At 41.6% G+C, this 13,299-nt stretch overlaps 1 protein-coding gene across 14 annotated transcripts in view; it reads right to left on the reverse strand.

The window, feature by feature from the left end:
* The window catches only part of inpp4ab (inositol polyphosphate-4-phosphatase type I Ab), a 77,724-nt gene that overhangs the window by 19,429 nt on the left and 44,996 nt on the right, over positions 1-13,299 (reverse strand). For 3 of the 14 annotated variants that reach the window (XM_076880655.1, XM_076880649.1, XM_076880650.1), the window contains 12 exons: positions 11,033-11,163; positions 10,847-10,951; positions 10,643-10,751; positions 10,387-10,404; positions 8,460-8,646; positions 8,158-8,373; positions 6,240-6,381; positions 5,120-5,308; positions 4,571-4,603; positions 3,773-3,945; positions 797-920; positions 651-718 (listed from right to left, as the gene is read on the reverse strand). In XM_076880655.1, the coding sequence (XP_076736770.1) occupies positions 651-718; positions 797-920; positions 3,773-3,945; positions 4,571-4,603; positions 5,120-5,308; positions 6,240-6,381; positions 8,158-8,373; positions 8,460-8,646; positions 10,387-10,404; positions 10,643-10,751; positions 10,847-10,951; positions 11,033-11,163 (1,495 nt within the window). The remainder of the gene's footprint in view (positions 1-650; positions 719-796; positions 921-3,772; positions 3,946-4,570; positions 4,604-5,119; positions 5,309-6,239; positions 6,382-8,157; positions 8,374-8,459; positions 8,647-10,386; positions 10,405-10,642; positions 10,752-10,846; positions 10,952-11,032; positions 11,164-13,299) is intronic. The other 11 variants (XM_076880661.1, XM_076880653.1, XM_076880662.1 and 8 more) reach the window with 7 other exon arrangements.

Consider the following 13,299-nt stretch of genomic DNA (forward strand, 5'->3'; position numbering starts at 1 on the left):
AGCCCGTCCAGCGAGGCTGCAAGTTTTTGAGCATGTCCTCAACTCTGCAGAGACCAAACCTCAGCTTCAGTATTAAACTGACTCAACTTTGATCACAAGCTCAATCAGAGAGGGATTTGTACTTTTGTATTAAAGATACGTCGTAACACCGAATTCTTCAGACTCCATAACCATACATTCACCTCCTCGTTTCCTCATCCTTCTTGACTGACCAGTGACCATGAGTACCATTCACAGAGAGCTGAGTTAGACTCTGAGCTCCCTGGAAAGATTGTATCGTTTTTTGTCCCACAGGAAGGGACAAAAAAATCCAAAGCTTTCAAAATAAAAAACTGTTTTTGTGCAGTTTTAATGGACAGAGTCCATGTTTGCACTTTATAGCTTCACTCTGCTTGTTTACGTTTAACACAAAACTTTTCATGTCTTTTTTAATGCAAAGCCAGGAAAACTACAATAAAAAGGTCAGTAAACACATCCTCATTCAGTTGAGTTCTGCAGTACATTTACTCCAAATCGTGTCTTCAGAGTGGGTCTAATCTATGTGACCGTTTCCACGTTTCATGCCAGCTCCACCCAGACCTCTGGCCTCCTAATATTATCCTCGTAGAGTGGCTCTACAGCCTGGAAAGACAGTTAGCATGCTGCTTCACCTTAAAGGTGACGTTGCGTAGATCCATTATGCCGATGCTCATGTCCTCCAGCATGGCGAGCTCCTCTCCTGCAGACACACACACACTGGAAATCAGAGGCTCAAGCAGCTGTGTGCGATTAGAAAAAGCTTTGAGTGTGTTTGTACCGTAGGTGCTGAGCAGGGACTCAAACTGAGCAAGTAGGCCGATGGTGTAGAGCTGTCGCAGGAATCCGTTGTCACGGAGACAGTTCCTCAGCTTGATAATGAAGCCGCAGATGAGAGCGGTGAGCTGTAACACACACACACACACACACACACATGAACTCGAACAGCAGGTCAGACAAGAAAGAGTCAGTTTGTTGTTTTCCAAGCTCAGTTTTATAAACCTTTAAAGCAGCGGTCTGACACCATCATCAGCCAAAGCTACTGCTGCAAGCTGCTTTGCAACCCCGGTCCACGCCAGCCTCCCACCAGTCAACCTGTGGCTTACAATCAAAAGTGGGAAGTTTTCCTCCTTTCCTCCTTGCAACTGTTGCTCTAGTGTGACTGAGCTATAGTGTTCCTTTCGTGTTTAATATGAAACTGAGCTGCATTTGATGTCCCATCTGAAATCTGACGTCTGTGAGGTCGACAAATATGAGTACAGTGTTTTTCAACCATAAACCTGACCAAAAAAGCAATGAGGAAGCAAAACGACTCTATAGCTGTCTGTGTAGCACACTGATCATCACTACACACAAAGACATCCTGCAGTCTGAGCTCGGCATTAATCGCCTGTGTCTGTTGTCACTGATGCCTGCTGCTGCTGTGAATCTGTGCAGTTTAAATAAAGTCAAATTCAAAGTACTTTCACTGCAGATTCCTTGAAATGTTAAACGACACATGATTTAAGCTGTAATTACCACAAAAATCTTACATTTAATTTACAATTCAGATCACACTTTCATTTTTAACACACCCGACACTGACTGCAGTGTCGGTTTTTAAACCTGCATCATATTCTCGAATGCAAATCAACATATGGTTTCACATCAAGACACCACCGATTGGCTGCTTATCACATTATGTAAGTGGACTCATGCGGTTGGTTTCTGTGCATCCTTGTGCAGCTCAGCGTGTTGCGGCGCACGCTTTTGAGGACTGCACTGACAAGTTTTTTTTGTGTATGTGTATACACACACAAAATGTGTATACACACACACACACACACACACACACACGTAGGAAAATATTTAGTATACACATCCAGAAATGCATACACTATTATATATTGTACATATATTTATTAGTTTCAGGTTGGCCATTCTTGTATTTTGCTCGTTTGTGTTGTTGTGTTTGCACATCTCTGTTGCTTGTGGGGCTCGCACACAAGAATTTCACTCGCATGTGCTGTGCCAGTGTGCCTGCACATGTGATGTGACAATAAAAAGTGATTTGAGTGATTTGATTTGAAGTTTTATGTAACTGATTTTCAGTTCACACTGCCAGAAGCTAACTTCACACGGATCTGACTGAAGACGATCAGAAATGTTATACACCCAACAAACCCTGAATGGCTGAGGATCACTATTGAGTTTGCAGTTGTGTGCTCTTAAATATGCTCTTTAATGCATGGTTGAAACAGAGTCTGAAATTCTGCCTGCAGAGTCCCAAACTCAGGAAGATATTTTTATTTGATGAGTAAATATAACCCCCAGTATGTTAGACTGACCAGTGATTCTACGTTGGCCTTAGGTGCCTGTGATGGCGCCAATGATAGCTGGGATACGCTCCAGCCCCTCTGAGAACTGGACGAGCCATTAATGGCCCAGCACACTATAGTAAAAACAAAACGACAGCCATCTCTACAGCTAGGAAAGGAAAATAATAAATCCAACTGCCTACTGGGAGGCAACCTGTCTCCAAATAGTTGCAGTCCAACTCAGACCGACTGCAAGCACTCTGAGGCAGAATGATAAAGATCTGCAAATAACTGTTGTCTAATTTATAAACACAGACAGATTGTCAACATATTGCAATCAGTCTGCACAGATGAGCGCAGCAATTCTGGGACACGTGTTTTTACAATAGAGGACTGAACTTAAGTGGTTGCAAACTGGTTGTATCGTGGTTATGTGAAAATTGCCGAGTGCCAATGGAGGAATTTCTGAATTTCTCTGTCAAATCTACAAATGTAAGTAGTTGATGTGAATGTCTGTGTATGTAGACGGCAAGAGAGTTCAAATTTTCTCAGCTTTATCACAGTTAATCGCCGTATTATCAGACCTGGTCCCCGTCTTTGAAGCAACAATTTCAGAGGAAACAAGATCACAATGTGCATGGTGGGGGTTGTGATCATGCAGTGGCCTCCAACCACTGTTTTCCCAGAGTGTGACTGTAGCATAGGGAAAAACAATGGATGTGCCAGTGATGGAAGGCCACTCTCAACACATGTGGGTCATTTCTGAGAACTATAATCAAAGCATTAACAATGTCAGAAAACAGGATCTCACCGTCTTTAAACATTGCTTTGGAGCAATGAAACTCAAACCACTTGAATGGCGCAAAAAGAAATTTTAGAATATTTAGCTTTATGCTTTGAAAATGCTTGACTGATTACTTGTAAGTATTTCAGCTCTGATTATAGCTGACTATTATGAAATGCTATTCTTACTTCTTTACTTAATGCTTGGATTAGAGTTTAACTTGAAGTGTCTGAGTCCTGTAGCTGCTCATTTAAGAGCTGCAGGGATCCACCGCTGGGTAAATATAACTGATGTTAGTTAGACAAGAGGGTTTGCCAAAAACTACAATCGCAAAGAGCCTCTAAAAATACTGAAGGAGGGATCCACTTTGAGGACTACATCTGGCATCATATCCTCTTTATAACTGCAGTCTCAGGTGAGTGGGAGTGTGAAATCCTTACTTGCTGTGCTCCCTTTGCCTTTACTCTTTACTCAGACATTTAATATGATATGAATACCGTAAAGCCACAAAGTCATAGAGCTCTGAACTCCTTGCTTTTACGATATTTACACTTTTCTTGGCCTTTTCCTTCACTTTGAGTCACTCCAGGATAAACACATCAGCTCAGACATACATTACCAGAAATATGTGTAGGTGAGTGTGTCTGAGTCACTTGGATGATGTTTGCGTGCTGACCGTTTGGCAGAAGACAATGTCGCGGCGGTACTGCAGTGACACGTCCATGGCTATCGTCGGGGCGGTGTCCTGCATGAGCAGGAAGACCATAGACTTCTTGGCTTTGTCGCTCATCATGGCAACGCAGTCCGTGAGCGTGGTAAGGAGAGGGTACAGTGCCTCGCTCCACTCGCCTGCAACAAGTACAAATAAACCATGAGAGACCAAGCACAAATATGCCTTCAAACCAATAATTTCCACACCAAGTAGCAAAGATTGTGTTTTTCAGAGTCCACTTCTTGTTCAATTTGACAGAAACAGAAAAAAAAGACAAGAGGGACAATGGGGAAAGGAGAAGCACACACACACTGAAATCTTTTAGGGTGAAGCCACAGGACTAGCCACAAATCCTGCTGGAAAGAACCTAAAAACACTTGCAGAGATCTGACAGAGCTGTTTGAGTCAAAAGCCTGCTGTCAGGCTTGTTCTTAAAAAATAGGAAACGAGCTGAGTGTTACAGACCCCAGTCTTTATGTAAAGAAAAAGGTGCAAATTTAGAGCAGTCACAGCAGATTCTAAAACAGTGACACTGATTTGTGGGGGGTTTTTGGACTGAGGGCAGATTTAGGTATTAAAAATGAGTCAATCACTGTAGCTATTAAAAAAAATAAATAAATAATGAGTTTTTGTAACTATTTCAGGGTTTGTTGGAGTTTACTCAGTCCAGACATTGGAATATCTCTGCCTGGACTTCTTATCAAAATCCGTCTGGAAAAGTGAGTAGAGTGAGAGGAGCACATGTGGGGAGGCAGCTCTTACCTGGATACGCCTCCTCAGCACTGGGGCTTCCATCTGGAAGAGGGGTTGGAGGTGCGACATGCATGATTAGCAGCACTGTACGCCATAGAGGGCAGCAGAGACAACACAGAAGAAACACTGCAGACCAGAGTCCAAACATCCTTATTCTCTAATGGCTCACGAGGAAGAACTCTTTTCTGTCTTATTTTATGAAAATCTAGTGTGTTTTGGGGGGAATTTGGACAGATGTTGGACCCTGGTCTGCTACAACATGTAGAAAATCTCAGATACAACAGCTACATTGCTACAGTACTGCTGCAACACTGTGCACATAAAGACACGCAGACCACACATAAAACACTGAACACTTTTTAAAGACGAGTCATTTAAGAGCATTTTCTCAAGGAATAAAGTTGGCTGATGAGGTGAAGGAAAAATCTGCTCATGAATCCTCCAACTTCTTAAAAGTAAGCAGTGACCTGAGCTGAAAATAGATGTGGAGGGATGACTCAAGAAGAAGAAGAAGAAGAAGAAGAAGAAGAGAAAAAACAGGAAAAAAACAAAACCTACAGGTTTTCTGTTCGGGGCTGGGAGGCCGTGCAGAGGAGAGGGCAAGCTGAGAGGAAGAGGATGGTGGTGGAGATGATGATGATGGTGGAGGTGGTTCTAATGATGATGATGATGATGGTGGTAAGGATGGAGATTCCTCTGACATACTTTCTGGGTTGATCCAGAAAGCTAAACACTTCCCACCATCGCCTTTTCACACCCACATAAAAAAAATCAAGGGGTCAGCAAACAAGTTTAGAACTTTAGTATAAAACAACGAGAATATTTCAATTTTCTTATTTAAATAAATAAAGAGAACGGGTGGGTGAAATTGACTTCTAATTCCAAGTGGTGATAACTTCACACTATATCTGTCTATGTTGGAAACAAACAAGAGCAAAACTCTATTTCTCAGTATTTACTGTCTCTTTGTGGTATTTTTCTCTGAACTCTGCAGAGCTGCTAACATCTTATCGGTGACTTGCGAGAGGTTTAACCTGCACTGGGTTTAAAGCCAGACTCCAGGAATACTGTCTTACTCTGTGGGACAGGGAGAGCCGAGGGATATAAAAAAAACAACGTAGTCCCACAACTGGGACATCTGCTCACTCATAACTGCAGATCTCATGGCTCCTATAAACGAGGTAAACACTGGGCTCATGAGCTTCTGGCCTCTTCTTTAGAGTCTTTTTTTGCTGTAAACTGTGGTCCTGTGCAGTTTCTGATCCCTCACCTGTGCCGTCTGGTTTCACAACATAAAGGACCTCATAACTAAGAGATCCAAGCTGGTTTCAAAGTAATCCCATATTATTCTAGACTTTTTATACCAACTCCCACTCTTATGGCTCCCTAACTCACTAAAATGCAATCTTTTGACTTTGCTGTGCATTTTTTAGTCCTCCAGTTTGCAGATTCCTATTAATGGTACCAAAAGCATGTCAGTAAAGACATTTACCAGCTCTTGAATCATATTGACACTGTTTTCCTCCAACAGTTTACCACCTCTGAGCCAGATTAACATGTTAGCAACACATGCATCTCACCCCCCGGAAACAGTATAACACTGCAAGCATAAATTAAAGAGTGCTGATGAGAGGGCACAGAAGTAAACTACAGCTAAAAAACTGTAAGAGTCTCTTACCTTTCTTACTGCTGCCACCCTGCTGGTCACTCTGGGTACTGTCCTGACTGCCGACGCTGGGTCTCCTCTCTTTCTGAAGCAGCTTGTCGACGCGCTGGATGATGCACTCCAGAGACTTATCCACATTTGACCACACCTTCTCCTGAGAGGACATGTTTACAACATTCAGCTGTTTCAGCTTCAATTTTAGAGAGTAACAAACCAATCAAAAGAGCGTCTTTAAGTAATGTGCTAAAAAAGGAAAGGTGACACTTTGAAAATATTTATGTGCAAAAAAGGAGTAAAAAACGTGCACGTCTCACACCACTCCTAATTTCTTTGTATATATGCTATAAATGTTTGCTTGTATGTAGTTTCAATTAGAAACAGCGTTACAACTCTGAGCCTGAAAGTCAATATTTGGTGTGATCAGCTTTATTCTTCAGCACAGTCTGAACTCTCTTAGGCAGCTTTCTTGTCATGTCTTTAAGTCGTCTTCAGGAATAGTTCTCCAGGCTTCTTGCAGGACATTCAAAGCTCTTCTTTGGATGTTTCTGCCTTTTGTTCTGTTCTCTGTCCACATGATCCCACACTGCTTCAATAATGTTGAGGTCTGGGCTCTGGGGAGGCCAATCCATGACTGATATTACTCCACTGGTATTCTTTTACTGCATTCCTTGTGTATTTGGGATCATTGTCATACTGAAAAATGAAGCTGTTGTCAATCAGATGATTTCCAGGTGATATTTCTACGGTGGCCCTGAGAGGCCAAACGGACTGCAACTTAAGAAAACACCAGCAATAAGAAAAATGTTGCAAAGGCACACAAAACACAACGGAAATAAGAAAAAACAGATTTCCAAAGCACATTTCTGTGGAAATGTTCAGGTACAAGGACTAGACTGAAAAAGAGTAAAAAAAATAAATAAAAAAAAAGTAGCCAGCGTCCAAAGAAACACTTTGAAACACCTTAAGAAAGCCTGGAAAAGTATTGCTCAAGAGTACTTTACAAACAAAAGATAGTCTGTCCTCCTGGAAACAAAATATAACTAAATGAGGGGAAGTTCAGGACACAGTACTGTTTTTATTGAAGAAATAAATTACAGCAGGGAATTATACTCAAGTCAGAGGAAGGAGAGGAGGAATTCAATCAGCGAAGATTCATGGATTTCATTACATGACCCTCGTCTCAGTACACAGAGGCAAAATGCACTCATGACAGTAATGTCACTTCAAGTTCATTAAATTTAAATAAAGATATTTTGCGCATCATTTACCACTAAGCAGTGTCAGAGAAGCCACCATTTCTATGAAGACTGTGTGATGACTGCATAATGTCTTTCCTTTGTCATTTGAAGTTCCTGTTCTTGTTATATGATATTTATCTACAGTAGTGATATAAAAAAACAAAAACTTTGTTTTTTTTCTGCTACTATACTCAAAAAATGTGATAAGTGCAAAATCTAAATAACAAAGTGACAAGAACTTAAATAATAAGATGGAAACTGGCACTGTTAAAGGATAATCATTTAAATATTCTGATGCGTAGTTGTGCATATATTTTCAATAACATGAGCTCAAAAGTTCACTTATAAGCATCCTGAAGCTTTAACCACCACTCACGTGTTTTTTCAGATACTGCGTTTTACTTATATTAGCTAACAGATGGCTAAAAATAAAAAAAGATTGAAAAATGAACCCAGAGCTTCTCCTTTTTGAGTTTCACCTGTTTTTTCTACTTTCAGTTGGAAATCTGTTAAATTACAAACTGCGTGTCCTCTTCTGAAGACTGGTTGTCATCCAGCTTGGTACAGAGTGTAGTTAAGATCTTAAGCTGTATGCACAACGCGTGCCAAGAAGCTCATTTGTTCTCATGCGAAAATAAATAAATAAATAAATCTGGAATCAAAAAACAGCCAAAAACTGCTGATGAACTCACCCATTCCTCTTCGTGCCAGTCCACATGCAGTGAAGACCGGCTGTTGCGACCGCTGTACTTTGCTGTCAGTGTGTCCTGGTCGTTGCGGAGCACTACTTGTTCGGACTCAGCTGAAGGAGACGCTTTGGAGGCGATGTACTCTGGCCGCGCTGCGTTCAGGGCCTGAATAGCTGAAGCTAGCAGCTTGCAGTCGCACACTGTCACCAGCTGACGGGTCTGAAAGGAAGAAGGTATGAATGATATATGATGAAATAAGAAGCGTCCCCACGTAACGTCACATCACTTCCAAAAACTTTTTGTACCTTATCAGCCAGACTGGCGAGCGTCCACTCCAGTCCGCTGGCCGATCGGTCTTTGGCAGCTCGAGACAGCCTCTCTGCGTAGTAGCTGACCTGAGTCTTCAGCGTGTTGATGTGGGCGATGATCTCTTTGGCTCGGACAATGTCCTGGGGTATGTAGATGATGGACTGAGAGCTGGAGAGGGCACTACTGTAGGGAACAAAGACACACAGACACGTCTGTATCCGAGCTGGGACTGAGGATACTCTACACTCACCAGCCACTTTATTAGGTGCTTTATTACTTTATTAGGTACATCTGTTCAACTGGTCATGGCAGCAATTTAATGCATTTATGGTCAAAACAACCTGCTGTAGTTCAAACTGAGCATCAGAATGGAGAAGAAAGGTGACTTAATTGACTTTAAATGGTTGTTTGGTCTGAGTATTTCACAAACTGCTGATCTACTAGGACTTTGTCAGACAACCACAACCACAGAAAACCATAAAGATCCAACTTTTGTCAGCTAAGATCAGGAAACTAAGGCTATAACTTGTGAGTGGCAGTTCACTGGGTAAAAATGCCTTCAGAGGAGAATAGCCAGCCAGCCAGCTGATAAGAAGGCAATAATAAGCCACCACTCATTACAACCAAGGTATGCAGAAGAGCAGCTCTGAATACAGCAGAAGAGCACACCAGGTCCCGCTCCTGTCAACTAAGAACAAGAAAACTGAGGCTACAATTCACACGGGCTCACCAAATCTGGACAACAGAGAACTGGAAAAATGTCACCTGATCTGATGAGCCTGAATTTGTGCTGTGACATTTGGTTGGTAGGGTGAGAATTTGTCATAAACAATATGACAGCATGGATCCATCCTGCCTCAGGTTGGATGAAATCATCTCAAACTGGTTTCTTGAACATGAGGATGAGTTCACTGTACTGAAATGGGCTCCACAGTCACCAGATCTCAGTGCAACAGAGCACCATTGGGATTTGGTAGAACAGGAGATCCACATCATGGATGTGCAGCTGACAAATTTGCAGCAACTGTGTGATGCCATCAAGCCAATATGGACCGAAAACTTTGAAGAATGTTTCCAGCACCTTGCTGAACTGTGCGATAAAGAATTAAGGCAGCTCTGAAGGTCCAACCCGGTACTGACAAGGTGCACCTAATAAAGTGGCCTGCAGGTGTATATTTTTGTAATGTTTCTGTCTTATGTCTGAAATATGCTTCAGCAGGAAATATACGCTGTAACTGGAAACAGAATACTATAGCAGCAACCTGTTTAGGTTTAAGAAGGGTTTCGGTTACGTCTTAAGTTAGAACGTAAACTTCCTGCAGAAGTCTAAATCAAGCTTCAGAGGGTCTGTTTCAAAAACGTAGTGAGAGACATTACCCACTACTCTTAACTTTAGTGTTTCACAGATGTACAAACATACAGTGTCTGCATGCACATGCCTGCTCTTAATGGACCGGAGAGACAACATGGAGCAGACTTCAATAAACGCCAGGGACGGGGAACGATACCACTCGCTTCACAAATTCAGACCATCTCATGTAGAAGAATTTTAAAAATGTCTCTTTAATATTGTCAGGGTTTGACTTTTTAAGCACAGAAACATGTTTTAATGGACTTTAAAATGATGACTGAATTCATAAAGTGAGCAGTATTCAAACAACTTTGTGACAAACCTTGTGCTCGCTTTAAGACGACACACATTTTAGTTCTATATTAGTTAACACAACACTGTTAAGACTGATGCGCCACGTGCCGTTATTTCTTTGCATTAACATAATAAGCTATGCAAAACCCCATTCTTCCAGCTTAAAACTCAAAATACATTGTTGTACAAATCTTAAGGATCTATGAAAGTGTGATTTTTTATTTTGTATTTTTTTAGAAGTGTCAAATGAAAACAAGCAAAGCAGTGCAACGACTCACCATTCCTCCTCATATACGCTGATCGGAAAAGTAACAAAAACAAAATTAAGAGGAAGCCATAAAAAGGGAACTGCAGGATTAATGCAGAAATTGAAGAAACAAAGATGACAAAAAAAACAACAACTGTTTAAATACAAATCACAAGATGAATAAAGCAAAATATAAAAACCCAAAACAGGAGCAGAGGTCATCGCAACTTGCTTCCCCCCACCTCTTTCATTTTCCTATGTGACGCCCCACTTTGTGCTCAACTTACTGTTTCTTTGCTTCCTCGAACTTCTGGATGATCTTCCTCAGACCGCCGTTCTTAAAACCCTGGCAGTGAGCGGCCGGGGCGCCGACTGTTACCACATCATATGTCTGTTCTGGAAAGACAAACAAGGACGTTTTAAAGGCACAACAAGAAGTGCGTGCAATCACAGCAAGATTTGTTTTTTAATAATTTGTATTCGTGTCTAACCAAAACCCAGCTCATCCTGCACCCTCATCCTCTGAACGTGAAGGTTAGTGGGCATGAACTCCAGCTTCTTGTCTGCTTTCAGGTTACTGGCTTTGAATGATGGGCCTGACAAAGAGACGAAGAAGCTTAGTCGTTATCTTTTTAACTTTTTCTTTTAGGTGTACTCGGGCCTGCACGTACACTGACCTCTGTATTCACTGAGGTCAGACAGTGTCTCTTGGTAAGCGAGTATTATGTTCTGGTACTGAGAGACGATCTGCCGCCGCAGGTTCTCCCAGCAGGGGGACAACTCTCCCAACTCCTCCAACTCACAAACCCTGCAGACGGAATAGTTAGAAAGAGGAAAAAATGAATCATCAAGTACTGCGCTCGCTTCAATATGCATTTCAAATGACTTTCAATAAGAGCTGTGGCAATTATCCATAATCAGAAATAATTTCCATAATTTAAGGAATTTCTCTGATTTCAGCTTCTCGAACGGGATAATTTGTTGCTTGTTTTGGTTTAATGTAACATCCTTTCATTTATCCTCCCTCTCCTATACATCCAGGTTCAAGGTCATGGGTTTGGTCAGTTTAAGCAGAGAAACTCAGACCTGCCTTTTCCTGGCCGCCTCTTCCAGCTCATCTGGGGGAAAACTGAATTATTTCCAAGCCAACTGAGAGATGCAATCTCTCCACCGAGCCCTGCTCTGCCCTGGGGCCTCCTCCCCACAGGACATGCCGGAAACACCTCACCCAGGAGGTATCCATAAGGCATCCAAATCACATGCCAGAATCACCTCAGCTGCCTCCTTTTGATGTGAAGGAGCAGTGGCTCTAATCCAAATGTCTCCCCAATGACTGAACTCTTCCATCCTATTACAAAGGCAGAGGCTGTCCACCCTTCAGAGAACGGTTATTTTGTCACTTCTATCTGCAATCTCATTCTTTCTGTCACTATCCAAAGCTTGCGATCATAGTTGAGGGTGGGGAGGTAGATTGACCGATAAACCAAACACTCTGCTTTTATGCTTAGCTCTCTCTTCACCAAAGCAGAGCCCCAATCCGTCATTCAACCAAGACCTTAAGGTAACTAAACTCCTCCCCTTGAGGCAACAAGTCATCCTTGACCTGGAGTGAGCACTCTGCCCTTTCTTTGCTGAAGACCATGGCCTCTGACTTGAAGGTGCTCATTATCATTTCTGCAACTTAGATGCAAACCATCCCGGTGCAAGCTGAAGACCTCTACCCAATGAAGCCAACAGAACAGAATCATCTAGAAAAAGCAGAGATGATATTCTGAGGCCACCAAAATTGAGATCGTCCAACTATCTGGCTATGACTAGAAATTTTGTCCATAGAAATTAAGGACACAAAGTTTAATGAAGCAATAAAGTACATTTCTTTGGGTTTTAAGCTGCTGTAGAGAAAACAAAACATCTGAAGAGGTCAAACTGGGTATTATGAAGTTTAAGCTATAAAAAAAATTTAAAATTAAGATTCTTGTTCTTTATGTATTAAATATTTAACCCCTCAAAGGTTTGAAACAATTATTGAGCTCACAAGCTTGTCTACGGTTATGAAGATGAATCACGAGACCGCCGAGTTGGGAGCATCTATGAAGTGGAACACTGGATAAACCATAATGGTGCAAAAGCATGCATTTTAGGTCTCTGCTAATTTTTGTTTTGTTATATTCATTTGGCCTCCATCACAAAGGCCTCGAAACCAGTTACAAGCCTATGAAAGACTGTATTCCCAACCAGTTGGCAAGTGGTTGCTAGCTGTGTGCGACAAAAACCTCTTTGTGACTGCACTGATGACAACCCGATTTCTGTACTCAGCAGCAGTGTTTGCAGACAAGACACCCACTTGTCTGCAAACACTGTCCAACTACTGACCAGTAAGCCATATCGAAGTCAGTTTACACATCATTGGTCTCCTGTTGGTTATTACAGGAACTTAGTTTTGCCTCTTTTTTTTTTTTTTATTAGTCGTGTCAATTCAGTTTCTTTGTAAGCACATTTTAAAAACAAGAGCTGACCAAAGTGGCGTACAGCTAAGAGGAAGAAAACAGAGCAGGAAAATACAGAAAAACTGAAGACGAACAAGTAAGAAAACAAAAGAAATGAGTCAAAGCTCAGGCTTTAAAGATGTCGAGTGTTGATGAGGTAAGTAATGTCCAAAGTTGAGGGAAAATATGTTTAACAACTTCATTGTTATATTTTGTGATCAAAATGACTTCACAGTGCAATGGTGGGAAAATCTGATTTCTGGTGATGGTTGAAGGAAATAGCAGTTGTGATGATGTCCACGTCTCATAGAATTTAAGCAGGCTGCTGCTAAAATTCTCCACCTGCATAAATATTGCAGTTGAAACATCTGATGTTGTATTTTACACAGTGTTAACCTGTTTTGAACCCATTTTGAGAAACTATGCATTCTTTAAAAGCACAAAGCAAGGAGCGAAAA

Source organism: Maylandia zebra, linkage group LG23 (assembly GCF_041146795.1).
Source record: "Maylandia zebra isolate NMK-2024a linkage group LG23, Mzebra_GT3a, whole genome shotgun sequence".
Lineage (NCBI taxonomy): Eukaryota > Metazoa > Chordata > Actinopteri > Cichliformes > Cichlidae > Maylandia > Maylandia zebra.